This window comes from Gracilinanus agilis, chromosome 1 (genome assembly GCF_016433145.1).
Source record: "Gracilinanus agilis isolate LMUSP501 chromosome 1, AgileGrace, whole genome shotgun sequence".
NCBI lineage: Eukaryota > Metazoa > Chordata > Mammalia > Didelphimorphia > Didelphidae > Gracilinanus > Gracilinanus agilis.
Window position 1 is genome coordinate 381,573,934 of NC_058130.1, and position 21,655 is coordinate 381,595,588.

Here is a 21,655-nt window from a genome sequence, read left to right on the forward strand (position 1 = left end):
ATACATTACTGAAAAGTTGTAAGAAAATCAGAATTTTGCCAATGAATGATTAATAGATGCTCTGATGGAGCGCTTTAAAGATATAATGAATGTACCTTTAAATTTATCTGCTTTGTAAATACAAATGGTATAATCCAATTTTTTGAAAGTGGAATAGACTGAATCTAGGTGAAACTTCTTGTGGCTTGAAAGTGTTAATTCTGTACCAGCAGATGGACAGTTTTGCATTCTGCTTATGGGAGCCCAGATTGAGTAATTAATGTGTCCACTGAGGTAATGAAGATGTTATGTTTTCTCCATGATCACGGAAGGTGATAAAGATCCTGGTTCTCCTTACCACTCAGCTAACACTAACAATGGATTGAGTTTCAAGTTGATTACAACACACCAGTAAGTTCAGGGAACATTGGAGCTATATTACATGATCTTAGAAATCATTTTGCTTATTAGCCCTAGAATTATACAGATGAAAAATCTGATATCCAGAGAAAGGGGTGATTGTCCCAAGATTAGTCACATAGTTGGTGGCAGAACCAGAACTTGTAGAAACTAAGTCTCCTGAGGCCCATTCAAATGTTCTTTTCTTTTCATCATCATATTGAGTCATCTATATTTAAAAGTACACATCACTTACTGAAAAGTAGACGATTTATGCTTACGTAAATTCCAAGAGATATATTTACCTTCTACTTATGATAAAATTAAGCTCATTATGACTCATCTACTATATTATATTTGTATATACATGCAAATTTAATGAAAGGTAGCAACACTATATGTAAAGAGTATACTTTCTTACCTGAATGGAGAGAAGGTATGTCATTTTGGGAAAGAAACAGGGGGACTAAGTGAAGGCAAAAATTTCAGTTTTTGTGTGAGTATAATCTTTCTAGAATAAACACATTATTCTGGAACAATAGCTTTTATGAACAATACTTAAAACTATATTAAGTTCAGAACAAGGGTAATGTGAATTACATGTACACCCATATAAACAAACCATCTTCATTATAAACCCTTTCCCCCATCTCCTTTTTAAGCAAAGCACATGTAATTCCAAATTTATATAAAGGATAAATTAGATTCTTTGCATCATAAAAGAATTCTCAATCAGGTTCCTTGAACTATTGAGCTCCCCTAGTTTATGTTGATTCAACTGATGAAATCATAATTTATGCAGATTTCAAAAACATATCACCTTATGTGAGATATATGAATTTCTTAGTTTCACCTGTGGTACTGATTTGCCCATAGCAAGGAAAACTGAGTTAGGTTGGTACTTACCTAGTTGTTAAGATTCCTTCTTTGTACACCTACCAGTTGCCAGATGGATCCATACTTAAGACTTCTGTATTCTTAGTGTAACCAGAACTGGAGAAGAAATTCTGAAAACTAAAAATGATTTATGCATAGAACCCTCAAAAAATCCTTGCACTACATCCAGAGCCATTGCTTACCTGACCTTCCAATCTGGTTTCTACAAAATGGGTTATTTATATAGGACTTCCTATAAAGATTTCTATATAGCATCTAAAGCATTTCAGAAACTAATAGCACCCATTTCAATATTGTACTTGAGGAAAATATAATGTCTGAAAATTGTACCTGTCATTGTTCTCAGAAATGTGAGGCCTTGATGAAAACAAGGGAAAATAAGGGCATTGGATTGGTGATCTCTAATGTGGCTTTGAACCCTACCCTGAGAATAGCCCTGAGATTGAGTTGGGTGAAAATTATTTTTAACCAATGAGATCATTTGGCCATAAATAATTAACAACCATAAAATGATTAATAGCTCACTGATTTGTACCTTACACAAATATTATTAAATATTAAACAAATATTATGAAAACATGCCAACCAGTCAGCCTTGTTTTAAAAATAAGCAGGTCCAGAAGATCCCCAACTCTAAAATGTGCTAAATGTACTATGAGAGTAAACCTATTCTATTCTAGTTTTGATTAGTTCTGATTTTTTTGAAAATTTCTTCTTACATTTAGCCTAAATCTGACCCTCTAGAACTTTCACTCACTGATCTGAAAGAAAACAGAATGATCTGAAGGAAACAGAATAAGTCTAATCCATCATACGCAATAGGCTCCAAATATTCAAAGATATTTGATTCAAAGATTCATGTTCTGTCTGATTCTTCTCTTTACTAAGATAAACATTTTTAATTTCTTTCAATCAATTCTCATGGATAGAAGAATGCTTGATTTGGAATCAGGATAACCTAGGTTTGAAACCTACCCCAGAAACTTTAGTTTCAGATATCTGTAAAATAGGGGGGAAAAACATCACCTACCTCAAAGAGTTGTTGTATGGACACAAGTATGTATGTATGATACTTTCCAAATAAATCTTAACAAATCAGATCATTGTCAGCTATTATCATTATATGGAATGGTCCCCAGGCTCAATGTCATCTTAAGTCACTCTCTTCTAGTCAATCTTATCCAGCCTAGAGGCCCAATTCTGCAAATTCACAATGTAATTAATTATTTTACTTACCCACAATAATGGAAGGGAGCAGTGGTACAAATAATCCCAAATAATGGATAATCCAAACACAGTTTGGTGTTGTATCATTCCTTCAGATTAATTTTCTTAGTTGTTTTCAATTAGGCTAATAATGACTTTCATTCCTTAAGCATATATAGGGAAGTCAAGAGGCTCAGGTAAAGCTAAAAAAAGCTAGAAGAGGACAAAAGATTTGACTAAATAATTCTATCATAACACAACCAGAACATCTGATACAAAAAGAATCATCTTAAAGTGGTCCACAGAGTAATTTTTCAAAGGAGTTAGGCAAGTCATTCTGTTTGAATCCACTCTGGAGGTATACAAGCATTTTCTCAGATAAGAATTAGCATTTAGATAATGCTATCTGTGTAGCTTAGGTAGCCCAGGGTATAGAGAGCTCCCTTAGGAAAACTCATCTTTCAGAGTTCAAATTTGGCTTCAAACCCTCATTAGCTATGTGACTCTGGACAAGTCATTTAACCCTGTTTGCCTCCGTTTCTTCCTTTTAAAAATGAGCTGGAAAAGGAAATAGCAAACCTCTCCAGTACCTTTGCCAAGAAAACTCCAAATGGAATTATAAAGAGTCAGATACAGCTTTAAACAACTGACCAACAAAATATCACGGTATATATACATTTGCTTCATATAAGAAACATGTGAGACAGATGGTGGTATCTCCATTTTACAGATGAAAAAAAGAAAGCTAAGAAAGAATGAATATCTTGGCAGAGTCACACTCAGCTACTAAGTATATGAGACCAGTTTTGAACTCAGGCTGTAATCTTTAGAAATAATATGGGCAATAAATAGTGCTTTAGTCAACCAAACAACCTGTTTAAGTCAGTTGGAAGGCCCTGAGCAAGTCTTTATCCTTTTTGGGCTTTAGCTTACTCATCTATAAAATGAGGGGTCTATCTGGTGCAACATAAATGCTAAATAAGTTTAAAAAATCTGACATTATAGCTATAAACTTTAGAATTGGATTTTTACACTCTATAGGCAGGATATTTACATTTTGTTATTGAACTAATTTTTTGTCTCAAGCACTGAAGAGAATATCTCTAAAAGTGACATACTCAATACAAAATTAAAGGCAGAAATTGAAAAATAATCAGTTTTGATAAACTAAAGTAGTATGCCTACATATAAGATTCTTAGAAAAGATTTCTTTTTTAAGGAAGTAGATAAGATATTTTGAAAGCTGAGTATAGTGCAATTTCTTATTTCTACCCTGAGGCAGTACAATATGCTGGAAAGAGCTTTGAATTTGAAACTAGAGGATACAGATTCAAATGTTGGTTCTGTCTCTCTCTCTCTCTCTGCATGTTAGTGCACAGAAGCAAAATCCCATGAAAACAACAACAAAAAAACATGACTTAAAATTTCTCTGTAAAACAATAAAACACTTGAAAGTAAAACAATTTATAGTCTCATAAGATTGTTTTTGTTTTGTAAGGGGTTGAGAATGGTATCCCCAGATCTGTGACTTCATGGGTACAGGGATCTGTGGTGAGGAACCTCAATCAATGCAGATTAAACTCCCTCACTGCAATTATGTCTTAGAAAGTAGCTTAAAATGAGGGTCTAAAAAGTTAAATGGTATGTCCAGAAGTTACAGACAAAATGTGTCAGGGAAGACTTGAATTCAATTCTGACTTTGAGAAACCAGCTTTCTAATCACTGTTATACTGTCCCTAACATGAATCTTATGAGGGTGGTGATAGTAATCCAGAGATAAAATGTTGGAGAACTTACATACTTAAGGGTTAACTGAATACCTATAAAACCTCAATTCTTTTATTCCAATCTGATATGGTAAAAGACTAACACAGTAGAGCTACTAGGGAACTTGGAAATCACTTAACTCCCTCATTTTAAAGGTGAAGAAACTGAAGACCAGTAATTTTCTCTAAGCAGTAAAAGGAACAGAACTGGAATTCTAACCAAGAGTTTCTGACTAAATGCAGGGATCTTTTTGCTCACATTATGCTTGATTTCATTGTCAAAAATTTTAGTAGTATTTGTTTCATGCCAAGGTTCTAAAACCAACATTATGCATATTTGTAATTAATCCAGAGAATAATTAAAATTATAATCCCTAATAAAAATTAAGTAACATTAGCAAGTTTTGCTCTACTTGTTTAAGATTAACTGCTTTCTTAAGTATATTGGGCTTTTACAATGTAGTTAAATGTGCAGTGAATATGCAATGCAATTACCTAGTCCAAAAAAAAAAAAAAAAAGAGAAAATCATATAACAAACTAATTCTAGTAGAAGTCTTAATTCAATGTTAGGTGTATTATTGCTTTAGTTTGGGAATTAGGTGAATATTATCCATACCGACCTCAGTAACCATGTAAATTTGATTTGTTTTATTAAGACAACCATTTAGGAATCTATTTTATATTTCCATTATATGATAAAAATGGACTAACAGGATAATAATCAAAATATCAAAAATCTAGGTATCAATAACTTTTTATTTCTTAAATTTTCATATAATCCAAATTAAGACAATCAAATTTGGCTGATAAAAAAAAGGTTAGCTAGGGGACCTGTCAAATAGCAAAATGCCCCAAACTTTCAGGAACTTCTAAAAAACTCAGACAAGTTTTTGTCCAATAACAATCAAGTTAGTAATGCTTTTACTTGTAATTTAAATTTAGCACCATTCCAAGTGTATGTTATGATGGGTTTTATTATTTTTTTTATATATACCCTTCTTCTTTAAAGTCATACTCAGTAATACCTAAGTGATCTTTTAGCAATGGCTCTGGGTAAGAGTACAATTTCTAATATTGCTTTTGGTTACAAATAGTAAAATGATTTGTGAGATGACAAAAAAATACCATCAGAATACACCTGAAACAGTAAGAACTTAATTTACAAGTTGGTGTTGCTATGTCTGCTTTTTTTCCCCAAAAAACATTAATAGGAAGTCTTTACTTACCTGTCAATACAAGACAGACTTTGAACCACCAGCCATGTTGCATGCATGTTTAGTTTGCAAACCTGTTGCCATCTCAAATAATATGGCAGAATAAGGTATATAGTACCATATACTGGAATGTCTTTTTTTTTAAAAGGATTTTTTTGGGGGGGCAAGTATTCTGGTTTTTTAATACATCCTCAGGTATTGTTTCTCCCAAATACATTTTCACTTTTAAAATGTTTTGTTATAGGAATAACAAAGCACAAAGATTCAAATTAGAATACTAAAATATGAATCTGATAAACCACCCTAATCAATGAAACAATTAAGTCCAAGGACATACTTTGCTGGTTTTGTTAGAAAACTGTATCATAACTTAGTAAATTCTATGTTATGGTAACATAACATGGTAACCTAACAAATAACAAGTTCATGATCAAGACTGAATTTTAAATTTGTTTATGGGGTTTTGACCGTGTGTTTTAAAGAAGTTTTAAGGTCTAAACTTTTTTAAGTTTTACAATCAGATAACTGGTAGATGATGTTCTATTTAATTTTTATGATGAAATGATACTATTTCATTTGATTTGACTTCCAAGAGTAAAATCCTCATTGAAAACTGTATATACAGCTAATTATTTTCTCTATGCCTAGAATTCCTGTGAAGGATACCATAATGTCATGATGAATGTCTGACGTTTGGTATGAATGTGAAAACAATATTGAGAATAAAGGTCACAATTAGCCAGTAAGCAACTCGAAGAACTGCAGCAATTAAGTTTTCTTCTAAAACACCATTCCTGATGCCCATTTCCTAATCTTGGATCTCCCCAGGGCACTTCAAATACATAATAGACAAAAAAACCCCACCTAATTTTGCACCCAAACAAGTCATTATAAAATGGAAGAGACGACATGCACAATTAAGAAAGCAAAACATTTCCTTTGAGAAAATGTTCAACAAAGAATTCCACATAGGAATTAATCCTGAGTTATCATTTCAGTTTAATAGATTTGTACAAAAAACGTATTTTGCAATATTACTATTCCTCACAAACTGAGTAAGAGAATTTTGTTCGCTGGTTTCTTAAAACCGAGCATTCCACAAGTTAAATGTGTTTTTAAAATCAGGTTTATTTATTTATAAGTGCACCTATTTTAGAGAATTAAACTTGAAATGTCTGTTTTTTTGTAAAAATTACTCTTTCCCCACAGATTTTTAGACATTAGAAGCTCTTGCCACCTGTGTTACTATTGAAATCAACCCATCAAGCACCTCTGTTTTTCCCAGCTAGACAAAAGAAGTCTGTTAACATATATGGATACAGATAAGTGCTCCTAAAAGATTTATGATACAACTTTAAAGTAGAAAATTAAAAAAAAACATTTCAATTAGTAAAAAATATTGTAATATACAAATAGCATTAGAAATCATTTATGAAAAAGGTAGTAAAATTATCAAATTTCATACCCATCTCAATCCTCAGATTACTTCTGAAACAAACCTCTACAATTTTAACCAAGAGAAATGCTGGTTACCCAAAATAGAGAGATTGCTAAGTTTTCCCAAAGTTTAAACTATCAAAATTATCATTTTGACATCATTAGAAAGAAATTGAAGCATACAAGGAATAAACTATAGTTTCTTTTTATATCAAAATGTACTCTTGAAAATGTGTTTGGCACAGTGCTAAATCATATATAGTTAATACTAAATATCGCAGGATACAATAAAACCCTTGAGTTAACTGTGTATACACCCTTTTATGGGAGAAAAATAAAGATACCAATTATTCAGAAGTCAGTCGGCCTATACAAACTGTATAAACAATATTTTATGTCTTGCTTTGAAAACCACTGATAATAGTAAATTTTACATAAAAGACTGCAAAATAATATAAATGGATTTAAACATATCTTTACAATAAGAAATTCAAATGGAAACAGACAAGTAACAAAGAGAAGTAAAAAAATTTATTGCAGTATTCGTTCCACCAGATTGCCTGGGGATCCCTTTTCTTGTATTATTTTCAGGGTGACCTAATACATCAAAATCTACATTTACAAAAACTCCTCCTGCAGATAGGTCATAGATACTGCATGCTTTTTTTTTTCAACAGAATAAATTATATATCCAGGGGAATCTGCCATTTTACAGCCTGGAAAAAACAATGCTTCCCTGGAAACTGGGCTAAGCTAAAGAAAGCCATCCGCTGCTAGGTTAAACTCCAAGAACACTTTATTAAGAACATTAACAGACTAATTTCCAACATTCACTTGTTTATTTTATTAAACAGAAAGTTTTTTTCAAGATATAAACAATTTTTGTTAAACTATAATACAGTGGGAGTAAAAATGAACTGAGAAGTTTCTGCTGCACAACAGCGAAGGAAGCTCCCACAAAAATGTTTACCAAACATTTCCTTCTTTTTTTTTTTTTTCCTGCGTCCCAGGTTTCATTCTTACTCTTCATAAAACTGATTTTTTTTTTTTGCCAGAATGTTGATATTTCAAGTTTTTCTGCCTTTCATTTAAAATTCCTGTAATTTGGCTGCATGTACAAATTCATTAGCTGGAAGTCCCATCCTTGGCGGCATACAGCGATCGTAAAGTCTGAACAACTTTATTAGTCAGCTTATTAGCACTCGTTAGAGCAATTTTTTTGTAAATAATGTCTGACTCTTTAATAGTGTCTACCCAAGGCACCAGTTTGCGACCATCACGGCGCTTAGCCTCAGTCCAGGAGCCACTGTAGGAGCCTGCCATCCACTGAACACTGAAGCCATTGCTGGTTTTCTGTACTACTCTTGCAATTTGTGGTCGATCTTTGTACTTTGGACAGCAAATAGCGATGACATCCATGACATCAACACTTTCATTCATCTGTGCTGCCAACTCTGTAGAGTCTGAATTTCGTTTTGACCTTCTCAATGACTAAAACATTGGGGGGAAAAAAGACCAAGTGTTACAGAAAAGAACTTTAGTGAAATTATTGCTTTTATTGATTTTAATCCCTTGACGCCGGGAGTTGGGAATTTTCCCAGTATACTTCCATTGCCGGCAATGAGACGCACCATGACCGCCAGCGCCAAGGGGTTAACACTTGTAAAACCATATACTCTTAAATTGTACCCGTCTTTACTCTTATTGATAGATAAAATATATATATATATATGTATATATATACACATAAACCATAAAGCTACATAAAAACTTGGCAACAATAAAAAGGATAACATATACAATACATTCCAAAGGAAAATTAATAACCCTTTATAACTGGGTAAGTCTTATTTTCTGTTTTTCTTTTTTATTTTTTCTATTAAACTTTCTACAAAAGGATGTATAAATGGTTAAGTAGAGAATTCTATCTACAAAATACTTTCCCTTGTGGATTACATTACTTTGTGTACATTTAGTATGATAGACTGACATGTATAAGCACATAAAAATCATTTTACGTAATACGCTGCGAAATACGTTGACTCCTCCTCCGCCTCACCCCTGAAGTGCCTCCTCCTCTATCCTCCCCATCACTTTCATCATCTTCTGTCTCAGCTGCATTATTTTTAGGGCTGCCTCCTCCAAGCAGTGAGGTAATTGCTTTGTTCCGAGCATTTGTGCTAGCTGACACCTCCCCTTCTTCTTCTTCTTCATCAGGATCCAGATGTTCCATGAGGAGCTTGAACTATTGAAAATAAGCATATTTTAAAAAATTCAGTCAGAATAAGTACTTCAAAATATTAAGTGTCTAGTACTGATCATATAAAAGTATGTGATTAAGATATCCTAACACTATCACAATGTATTCAATTCACAATTCAAATATACACTTTAGGAGCATCCTTCCTTCCTCATTTGATTTCACATTTTTATCACCTAAAGACAAATGTATTGTTGAGAAAATGACTTCCTTAAGATAATTAAAATATTCTGAAAATATCAAATGTTATAATTCTGGAGAGTTAAAATAATTTTATTATTTGAAAATTGTGATGCAGATGGCATCCTTTTTAAATAAGAATACACTATTTTCTAATGGGTTTCATGTCCGACTTGTTTTATATAAAGGAAATTACATTGCAGAAAGTGATTTCAAGATGATAGTTAATCATTTGGACTCATTTAAGAGATAAAAGAAGAAAAGTGTTACACAAAATTTAATGAAATATTTTAACACAGTCTTTAAAAAGTACTGTTTTTTAGTTCTTAATGTATGAATAAAAATTTCATGTACAAGTCATTATATTTCATAATAATGTTTAAAAAAGTAATTTCAGTCAAGTTGTATTCTATTACATGCAATATTTGTGAAAAAGGAATGCATTTTGCAGTTTTGTTACTCACATCTAGATATTGTTTAACTATACTCCTCTTCACATCTTCTGTAATTTTGGAATTAGCCATATCACTCCGCAGGAAGTCTAAGGTTTGTTTAGGATGAAAATGGATTCCTGTTTTCCGGTTTATCGCCTTATCATATACTTTTGCAGATTCAGATGGAGAATACTTCTGGATTTTACTGTTTCCCGAAAACAAAAACCCGACATTTTATTTTTAAAATTTGAGACACTGATATTTAACAATGATCCATTTGCAATAAATCCAACTTCAAATTTAAACAAAATGAAATTTGCCACTTGGATGAGCATTTGAGTTGAGTCCAGTTCATAAGATATCTACAGGGCTATAAGGATGACTTGCTTCAAAGAGATTTTTAAATCACTTGATTTTTTTTTCAAAATAAAAAACACACTCCAAGAAGCCACACTGCACACTTCAGAAATTAAGATAGTAAGAAGGAAGCAATAAATATATCTTGAAATATGATCTGTAGAGAGGCATGAATTGAATTCTCACAAAGTCAATATATTATATTGTACTGTCTTTCTCAAAGAAGATATTAACACCATCTCATTCTATTCAAAGGGAGTCATCTATGAAATCAAACTGACCAGGGTGAAATAATGTAGTACAGAAAAGGAAGCAGTCTTTGGGACTTGAATATAATGTGAATATAATGAGGTGGTATTTTATACTATAAGAAATGACAAATAAGACAAATTAAGAAAGATGGGAAGACTTATATGAACTAAAGCAGACTGAAATGAACAGAACTAGGAGAAAAATATATACATAATGACTACAATAATGTAAGTTTTAAAAAAAAAACACTATGAAGAAACAGAACTTTGAGTAATTATAAGGACCTACTCCTACTACTAGTCTTCTAGAATAGATGATAAACGCACCTTCATCTCAGTAAAGGAGAACTAGCAAAACAGACAGAAAGTAGAAATGGAAAAAACTGCTTACCCTTCAAGGAGTACTGAAATTCCTCTGATTTTATAAGAATTTGCATTTTCTAACTCTGTCTCAGAAGAGAGTCCAAAATTTATATAAAGTGAAGACCAATGGGATTTATATGAAGTTAGCTTGGAGGTAGGTAGTCTATAGAAATTCTGAGTTCACATCTATTTTTAAGGGTATATACATAATAATGTTTTAAAGAGAACTAATAAAGAATTTAAGAGAGATTAGAAAGTTAGTAGTAACTTCTATTTTCATTGTACCTTTCTACTCTCAATGCATGCAAAGGAATACTTGCAAAGTGAAGATGAGTATACAATTAAGGCTTGGTTCCTTATTTCTTTAAGGTTATTTTAGTAAGAGTTTTCTGTCATTGTTTCTTTATCCTTACCTATCAGAGAATCCACATAGGTTCTTTAAATGTTGTTTTAACATCAGAAGTAATAAAATACCCTGGGACACATTTGCAAACTCAATTAAAGGACTCGAATTGTCCGGTAAACATTTCATCACAGCATTTATGTCATCTTCATCATCTGAATCTGAATCAGAGTCAACTCGTTTACGTGACTTTCGAGGCTTGGAAACCTCTCCTTCACTATCACTTCCAGATGCACTTTCCCGATTTGGTGAGGGTTTCTTCTCTTTCCTCTTGTCTTTCACCATAGACTGAAAGAAAGATGAAAGTGTCTCATCTGATAGGATATAATAATTCCTAAAATTTTTCTATAAACCAGGTTTCTGAATATCAAATCCTAATGTTAAACTGACTTTTATTATACAAATGAAGACAAATACTACTAGAAAAAAATTAGCCTCAAAACAAAATATAATCACTCTAAAATTTTTTTGATTTCACTTATTTTCTGTGAAGATATTACCAAAAATTTGAAAATGAATGGTAAGATTTAAACTAAATATCTAGAATTATTGTTTTGTATAATATATTAGGGGATCTAAAAGAAAAACAATTGCAATAATAATGTAAACTCAACTGGGCAGGAAAAAAAAACACCTAATTTCAGTCATTTCTCCTCTTTGAATATTTTACAATAGGATAATATGCAACTTTGATCAGATCCTGATTGAAGGTATCAGGCCCATACAAATAGGCTGGCTTAAGCTAAAAAAAGGAAGAAGACAGGAAAACAACACATAATTTTATTGAATTAAAATCTAGGAGTGGATGAGGATACGGAAAAATTAATTTATTGATACAGATAATGAGTGAGGGAGCACATGTGCTAGAAAACATAGTCAAAGAATTAGAAAATACTTTAAAGCTAGTTTGTCCTGACTTAGAAATTCGACGAATTAAAAATCTGTATACACTGAAAATTTAGCAAAGGAGACAATACTTATAGTATCATGCATATAATGGTATCTTTCAATTAAATATTTATTCAGTGATTAATAATATTCTCAGTACAAGAGCAGGCATTTTCATAATCAAACTATACAATAAGACCCAAGAATACACATTATATACATTAATAGGGCTCAAAGATCTAGTATCAATAGATAATATACACATATACCTACACACTCAACATACATATATATGTGTGGGCATGTGTGTATAAGTTTTTATACAATGGTGAAAGTTGATTTTATTGTAAGAAGAAAATGCCTTTAGAACTAAGGAAGTGGGATGGTTTGAAAAGATCAGAAAGGAGAGATTTTCAAGCCTTCCTAAAAAGTAGCGGCACATCCCACTTCCTTTTTTCCATTCAAGGACTGTCAACGGTGGTCCCATTGTGACTTAAGAGTATATGTATCTGTGAAACAAATAAAGACAAACACCAAGAAGCAAAACAGTGGAAATACCATGTGTTTAATAGATGCATTAAAAGTTAACATGTGTAACTTACCTCCTTAAATGACTGCAGAAGGTTACTGCCAGAAACTGAGAGTGTAATATCTATATGATGCATTATAAACAATGGTTCTTCCTGTGTCTGATAAGGGAAACAGGCTAGATTGTCTGCTATATACAAGAGCATATTCACTTCTGTTTTCTGTAAATTAAAAAAGGGTAAAATATTTGACAATTTGTGCATTCATATTCTTGACATAGAACTCAAAAACAGGTGTCAACACTTGGTTCATCATCTTCCCATCTAAATAAAAAGAAACTTTTCCTAGCTGGGTTCTTATTTTTCCTTGCTGCTACTCTTCTGAGGACATTCTGCTTCCCCATAGAAACTGCCCAGGCAGGCCTCAGCAGCCCTTTAGGGTCTGACCAGCTTTCCTCCTCCCTTTTAATCCTCCTTCGGCCTTCTTTCCTCAGACAGAGTTCCAAGCTGTTGCCTAAGCCTTTTCACTACCTGGCCTCACCATATCCCAGAGGTCTTCCTTCTTTTTTGCTTGTGTTCTCACCACACCTGGACATTCTGTATCTCTCCTTCATTTTGTCTCCATCCAACTTTAAATAGCACAGAATTTCAGAGGTGAAGGGACCTACAAAGCCATCTACTTGGATTATTAAAAATTTCATTGATAAGCATTATATCCTAAGGTAAATTACACTTTAGTTATAATTAATGTTCAGACTTTAGCTTTTTATTTACTCTTGTTACTTTCTGGAGTAATCTTTTAATCTGTAAGTATTCAGAAGAAGTAAGGAAGTGTACATTAAATATTTTTCTTGTATACCACATGGTAAAAATCTAACACTATAGAACACTGATTTTAAATGAGTAAAGGTTTTTTATGCTTACTGCTGTGTCATCAAAGAGATTGAGTAAAGCAATTAGAAAGGCTCGTCTGTGTTGGCGATTTCCTCGGATCATGGAATAAAGATGTGAACATAAAGCACTGGAGGATTCGTCTTGTCTGAAGCCCCTCACAGCATCTTTTGGGGATGTGTTGATAGCTTGCTGAACTTGGTAAGACATCTTCATACCAGCCACAGCTTTCATCTAAATTAAAAAATCTTTGCTTTTAGAAAAAATATCAAATACATCAAAAGGAAAACAAAAGGGCATTACATCTTGAAACATGTGAGTCTTCATCATCTAGCCCTTATGTTATAGTAGGAACATCTTTGAAGAGAGCTTTGCAAAATGTCAACTACAAGTTTTCAGTTTCAAGAAAACTACCTTATTAGTACTACCTTAAATAAAACTACTTACTTCAATATTTTGTCTAAAGATCTCTTCTTATTGTAAAACAACTAAGAGTTAAGCATAGTATTTTAGGAGGAGAAAACATTATTTTAGAGCTTTATGTGACTTCCTTCAGTCATCTAATCTGATATCCTACCTTTAGAAATGAAGTCCAAAAAGCCAAGATATGGTCACGTAGAGTGAGTTAGCAGAACCTAAACAATAATCCTCTCCCCGCACGATTTAATGCTCTTTTTAATATGATACAAAAAGCCCTCATATTAAGAGGAATTAAAATTTCTTCCAAGAAACTCTCTCTGGTTCTTTTAAAATGTTATAGTTGCTCAGATGAGTAATCCTTGCATAAAAAAGCTTAAAAAAATAATTTGGTCAGGAGAATGATTTTAGAAATGGCTATACATAACCCCCAAGTCTCCATCTACTAAACTTAAAGAGTAACAACCTTTCTGCACTAATTACTACATATTATTTATTACATTATGTTTTGCATTGGTGAATATCTAGAATTCCCCCTGCCCCATTGGATTTTAAGTTCCATGAAGGAAGGAACCATGATTTATTTATCTTTTCACCATTTATTCATCGTTTGTTTTAGTACATGTTTTGCACAAAGTAGGTGCTTAAAAGGCTGCTGAATGAAGGCATACATGTAGTATCAATATTCAGCAACTGTTACCTGAAATTGTTTATCATCATTAAAGCTCACATAATTCTAAAGTTCAAATAATAATTTTAAAAGGTCATGAGAATCTAGATTTTCTAATAGTATTGACTACAGTAAGATTTTTAAAAAACAAATATTAAATTTTTGCAGAAAAATTTATGGTAGTGTTTTACTAGAAATATATACTAAAAAGTCAAAGTCATAGACTTTTATATGTAGAAGAAGCCTTAAAGTTCATTTCCAGAGAAATTGTGATTAACTCATACCTAGTTAATGGAAAGAGTTAGAACTAGAACTCAGATCTTCTTCTGATTCTTAATCTAGTTTTTCCTTTTGTACCATAATACTATCCTTATTTTACTTTGATATTTTATTTTAAATTAGAATTTTTCTCTAGAACTCAATACACATGGAGTAAACTTAGTAACACATTTAGAAAGTAAATGTTAAAGATACAGTAAATGAATTGCAAATGATTGGAAAATTTAAATTATACATATATATTTCAAGTACATACGTGAATGAATCCAGCATATTTTTTGTCTATTTCCACAAGCTGCTGGTCAGCTTTATTCCGCATAGCAGGTTCAGGGTCTGTGCCCATAGCAATTAAATATGGCACACACTAGAAATGAAATAAAGGGTATTTTAAGTTACTGAGATACTGAGAATTATCTGAAACCTAGTAAAGCTAATATCTTAGCACAATTTAATAATTATTTTGACAATGTCATTTACATAAATTATAATCTCACCACTAGAAATAATTTGGTAGCTAGAATTTATCCAAGGATTCAGACCTTTTTCATCAAGTATTAGTTTTCTTTTAGATGTAGTCTATAAAATAAAGAGTCAGACGATAGACAAAAAATAGATTCTAGAACAATTCTGAAATTTCATCACTAAGTTATGAAAGTTGCCTTCATGATGATTTGAACATGACTGTTATGTGACCAGTCATTACATTTTTGCTGCATACATTTCAAATGGTTGTTTCTTTAATCAAACATGTCTTTAGTGTTCTAAAATATTTGTTGGATGAACTGACACAAAGTTCAATTTTAAGTATATGCACACTATCATCTTCATATAATTTTGGGGGAAAGAAGGGATTTGAATTGTAATTTTAACAGTGTTGGGAAGAATTTTGGTGGAAACTAGCTCTACTGAAGCATCTGTTCTGTAACGTGTAGTTACTTGTTGCTGTGGTATTGAGAAGTATTGTGGTTTCAACATAATCTTCCTATTTCAGAGGAAAGCCCTCTTATCGACTATACCATGATGCTTCTAAAATAAGATGTTTTATTGGGTATAAGTTATCTAAGATGAAAATAAAATGAAATATTCATTCACACTTGTGTTATCCTACGTAACTTTCATGTATTCCACGCCAAAAGCCTCAAGACAATGAGCAGGGTTCATAATGTGGAAAGATTTTTTTCGTTGCACTAATATTTATTTTAAAGCAAAGAAAATTATAGTGAGAGTTACAGTATATAAAGAATACACTAGTTACAATGAGGCTGAGATTGCAATAAGAAAGAAATCAAATAGTAAAAGTGTTTCTACCCTGTCACAGTAAAAGAATAAGGTCTAATGGCAGTGAATTCAGAAAAATATATTTATAATGAAGACCTATTATTTTTCACTCTTTCTATTCTATTTTCACTTATTCCCACTATACTGCCCCTATTTAACACTTTAGAGAAAACTTTTAAGAATTTAAATTGGGGTCTCTCATCAATGATCTTGGAAGCAGAAGAAATTTTTATATATATATCTGTAATTTTCAGTTTTTTAGGAGTAGGACTATTTCTGTGATTTACGTATCTATACAGGCCCCAAAATATGTCATTTATATATAATAATGCCCCAATTATCGGAAGGTCAACTCTTTGGCAACCTAAACCATAAAATACTCCCAAGATGACTAAATATCTAAAAAAAAAAATTTCATACACTTTATAGGAGAGGTTCTGGGGTGAAACTTAGTTATTTGAATTTACATAATTCTACCACAATTGGTCATTTGTCTTTGTACTGATAAGGAAAAATAGTTATTTTCCAAGGAAGACAGATGAGTAAAATCAAGCAATAAAAAAAGCAATGAAGAGGGGAGAAAATACATTTTATAGGATATATTTGTATGTATATTTATTATTTCTTATATGACACATTTGTTATTTCTATGTACACATACAAATTCACATATTTTATAAATTTTATACTTATACCACACCCCAAACTTATTACGAGAGCAGCCTAGGTCCATTAAGTATAGAGGGAAGCAACTCATTTCATACCCTTTCAGATTATTTATTGGAATAGTTCATAATCATGAACTCAGATCATTAATAAAGGGTTGCATTATATTTTCTGCTTAGTTATATTTAAGGAGGCAAAAGTATACAATATGATCTAGACATACTTCAATTTAAAAAATGATTAAAATCAAATGTCCTAGTTATTTGAAAGGGAAAATTCCAGTTATGCAAAAAAATTTACTAATATGAAATGATTTGAAACATTATTCTGAAAACTCTGATTAGACAACTAAGCTTTGAGGAAATGCATTATGTAAATCTAGCAACTACATATTGGCGAACAAGATGAAGGCTCTGAATAGCTAATTCAAAACAATTCTGGCTTACCTAAGTTGGTTATAGCTTAGTATAAATCCTCTTTAGGTCACAGATTCATTCCTGTGCAAGTCATTAAGTTTTTGCTCTAGAGATTACATATATTAATTATCCCAAAAAATGTACTCTTGGCCAGTCTTAATGAGACTTTGAGAGAGTCTTAATGGATTAACTCAGATTTAACACGGTAACAACTTTAAACACATAAACACAAATTTTATATACATGTATACTGGAGGTACTGTGTATATGTACACCATATTTCTGTACATACAATAATAACTAGCGTATATATTTCCAAAGTGCATTACAGATGCTACCTTATTTGACTCTCACAAAAATCCTGATCAATGGGTGCTATTATTGTTCTCCTCATTTTATAGATGAGAGAAAATAAAGCACAGAGCAGTTCATGACTTGCCCAGAATTACACAGCTAATCAGTGTCTGAAGCAGAATATAAATTCAGGGCTTCTTGACTTCAGGTTGCCCACTCTTATCCTCTGTGCTACCTAGTCGCCTGTACTTAACTCTCTCTGTCTCTCTCATCTTTACTGAATTTCATTTTGGGGGAGCTGTAAAGAGGGAAAATGTAATCTCCATTTGAAGAACAATAATCAACTTTTATCAACTCATAACTGCTCCAATGGCAAAAAGAATTTGCCCTTGCTTACCTGAACAGGATGGATGAGCCCCTGGTTGAGAGTCAATGCAATGACATTTAGGGCAAAGTGGCGCACACTTGACTGAGTGTGAAAGAAAGCCTCAAGAACTTGTTTGAGGTAAAGCTGCATAATGGAGCTACTCATCCCTGAGGACACATCACCCATTTCTTTTAGATCTTCCTGTTTTGCTACTTTCTTCCCTGTGAAAGGAAGGACAGATTGAGTAAAGCTGCACAGAAATTAAACAAATTGCTTTCCAATATTAACCTTTTTGTGGATATGTTCTCTCTCTCTCTGCCTTATGCCCCCCTTTTTTCGGAATCACAAAATTTTAAAATGTCAAGCATACAATGTTAGAATTCAAATTAAAGGCAATAAAGTCTTAAGGTAAAACAGATTAGCCACCTTTAGAAATGAAAACCTTCAAAAAATGGTTTGTGTGTAGGTAGATAAATAGCTAAATCTTATCAAGGTCAGACATCTCTCTAAATCTATCAGAAGACAGCAAATGAAAATGTAAAAGATGGAAGAAAAGTATGATTTGCTTAATTATTTATTAACAGGTCCCACAGCAATGGTAACCCAAAGAAGGCATGGATATCTGAACAGTCTATAAAAATAAGAGCACAAAGACAGAATTTATGAATGCTTGACTCTCCAGTGATAATGCTAATGTGCACTCTCTCTCCTTTCCAATTTTTGTTCCCCTCTCTCTTCCTCTTAAAAAAATAATGACAACAACAAAATCCTTACCTTCCATCTTAGAATCAATACTAAGTAGAGTTCCAAGGCAGAAGAGTTACCTGGTAAGGGCTAGACAATTGGGGTTAAGTGACTTGCCCAGGGTCACACAGCTAGGAAGTATATGAGGCCAGATTTGAACCCAAGACCTCTCATTTCCAGGCCTGGCTCACAATCCACCTTGCTACCTCACTTCCCTTGCCCCACAGGACTTCACATTTATTATAATTTTTAATATTTTTAAGCATTTCATCATGCTTAAAATACTTTAATAAAATGAAATACAAGTAATATCCTTGCATTTCTTTGTACAAAAGAAAGTACTATTCCTAAAATCATGGGAGTTTAAAGGTGTTATCTGTATCCTTCTGACTTAAGAAAAGTTCATAAATTAATTCTAAAATCAGCTCTCCTTCCTCTGCCTTCTTTGAGATTGCTGCTGAGCTCCATAGCAAACTCTGGATGGAGTTTAGCATTCTCCCAAAATGATGCAGTAGTTTATTAATAACCTTTTAGCAAGTCAATAATATTCAGAACTATTTGAGCAGACAATAGCATGGGCTCTAGAAAAATAAGACCTCATAATACTTAGTAAAAGTAAAAAATGAATTATCTTTTCTATGATTTTCCCATAGAAGTGCACTAAATTGTTAAAAAAACAAACCCCAAAACAACAACAACAAAACCCAGCTTTTACTTACAGTCTTTATCTGCCTGTTGCATACGTGTATCTTCTTCTTGTAGGTAGGTCTGGAGATTTTTTAACACTTGGATTTTTAAATTTACTGAGCTGTTTTTATCAGCTAGAATGCTGTTATATAGATTCTTTACCTCTTGCTCAAACATTAGACTTGGATGCTGAATAAATGCAAATCCTAGGAAAATGGAGACAAAGATTTTGATACAGTCATTTCAAATTACATGTAAACTCTCTCAAAATAAAATGAAAATTTTGGTAAAAGATTTAATTTCCTTAGTTCAGAAAAAATAATACTTAAAATGACTTTAAGAGTATGCAGGTAGCCTTACCTAGAGAAGTTTTAGAGCAGGAACTTCTTTCCCCATGTTTTAAAAACAAGAAATTGCATTTCAAAGGAGAATTTCACACAAGAGGAAAACTTGAGGAGGGAGCAGGGCCTAGTGGCTAGGGGAGTGGATTGGGAGTCAGGAGTCTTGGGTTCTATTCCTGGCTCCACCACTGACTTGTTGTGTGACCAAGGGTGAGTCACTTAATCTCTCTGTGCCTCAATTCTCCATCTGTAAAATGGGGACAATAATATTTACCACCCACCTACCTCATAGGGATCCTTTTAGGATTTAAGAGGTCATGTGTTTAAACATTTTCAGATCCCTAGAAAAAGGTACTATATATACGTTATTTTTAAAAGTTGAGTTCTAACTACCTAATATAGTAAAATGGCTCATTTTATGTTTTTCTGACAGTGTCTTCAACCAAAATGTTAAAATTGAAACCCAAAATAATTCTTTTCCTTAAGTGATTTTCAAAATTGGAGTTTCAGTGCTGAATCTACAACCTTGATTTTACTATTGCAGCAATGTATCGATATATCTATCAAATGATATTATTGTATATTTACGAACATCCTCTACCAGACTCTTTTTCTGATGCTTCATCATTGTGTAAGGTGACTTCAAGTTTTGAAGCTTATAGCAGTGTAGCACCAGTCACAGAGGTCCTACATCAAATTAGAAAGCCTTCAAATATGAGATCAGGGAAAAATTCAAAGCACATTGTTTAGGGAGTAGCTTGTAAAGTTTGAAGAGGCTCACAGTTATCAGATGTACTGCAGAAGGCTGGATATTTTTGGCCTGAGAAACTCCCAAAGATCATTTATTAAAACAGAAAGGGGTTGGCAACCTGCATTGATAGGAGTTCTTACACACCTAATGAAATCACAGATTAGTGAAGTAATGACACAATATTGTCTTGTTACCCAATGGAATTTTATTTTTTAAAAATACCTTTAAATAAAGTATATTTGAAAGATGATGTATTTGAATATTGTATTTAAAATACGAAATGTTTGAAATAATATGCATTTGAAATCCTATATTCTCAATGTTATTTTATAATATCAAAACCAAAGCATGGAGAAATCAAATAACTTGCTCAAGGTCACACAGCATATCTAAAGACTAGGCAAGAATATCTTCTATTTACTGGTCTTAGATCTATTTACCTAAATAAATACCATTTCTTTTAGTTAAAAGTAATTTTCAGTTTGTTGAATTTTTAAACTTTTGATTTTAATATTTGTGCCTTTCTACTATATATCCTCCCTATTATGCGATACATTTAAGTTTAAAGCTAAAGTATTGCATAAAACTGCATCCCTAGTTAGATAAAACCAATTTTAAAAGCCCAACAAAACATTCTCCTATTAGTGAAGTCTCTAAATGGAAAGACGGAAATATACATATAACAGATGTAGGATAGGCAAAGTCTTGCTCAAAAGTCAATAATGAAAATGACAGCATTCATGCCCTAAAACATTACAACATACATAATTATAAACTCTGATGTATTTTTTTCCTCATATAAGCAAGTCCTTCATAAAAAAAGCCATAATGTTTTCTTTTGATTAAAGACCTGTTTGTGTTGAACTCAAGATTTGCACAGCTTTTTTCAGAAAACTTTTGAGTGCCCTTTACATGCTAACTTAAGATACTTTAGTATCTCATTGTAAGTTTTTTCCCTCATCCTTAACATCTAAGCATTTTCAGGTACCCAGTCACTGGAAGACCTAACCTAGGATAAAAACATCCGAATCATACAATGGTCCTAGGGTAGGGATGTGAGAAGTGTCTTAAAAGTTTAAAGTAAAAACTGCATTACGGTAGTTATATAAACACAAATGGGTAAAAGTAATGCATTATTAATTTTGTACGTTACTATGTTTTCTGTCCACTATGTAAATTACCCTTTGTTCAAAAAGGAAGAGAGAGGTACATGCAATGAATTTGTAAGATTAAATTAAGGAAATAAAACCAGGACTGAATCCATATTATTTTCTTTTTCTGTTGTGTGCTTT

At 32.4% G+C, this 21,655-nt stretch overlaps 1 protein-coding gene across 1 annotated transcript in view; it reads right to left on the bottom strand.

Moving 5' to 3' along the window:
• Positions 1 to 7,408: 7,408 nt before the first annotated feature.
• NIPBL (NIPBL cohesin loading factor) overlaps positions 7,409 to 21,655 on the bottom strand; it is a 243,150-nt gene continuing 228,903 nt past the window's right edge. The window contains exons 40-48 of the mRNA XM_044664328.1: positions 19,304 to 19,477; positions 17,871 to 18,061; positions 15,076 to 15,183; positions 13,487 to 13,687; positions 12,638 to 12,784; positions 11,158 to 11,435; positions 9,804 to 9,978; positions 8,959 to 9,144; positions 7,409 to 8,390 (exon numbers count right to left, since the gene is read on the bottom strand). Coding sequence (XP_044520263.1) covers positions 8,025 to 8,390; positions 8,959 to 9,144; positions 9,804 to 9,978; positions 11,158 to 11,435; positions 12,638 to 12,784; positions 13,487 to 13,687; positions 15,076 to 15,183; positions 17,871 to 18,061; positions 19,304 to 19,477 — 1,826 coding nt within the window. The 3' untranslated portion in view covers positions 7,409 to 8,024. The remainder of the gene's footprint in view (positions 8,391 to 8,958; positions 9,145 to 9,803; positions 9,979 to 11,157; positions 11,436 to 12,637; positions 12,785 to 13,486; positions 13,688 to 15,075; positions 15,184 to 17,870; positions 18,062 to 19,303; positions 19,478 to 21,655) is intronic.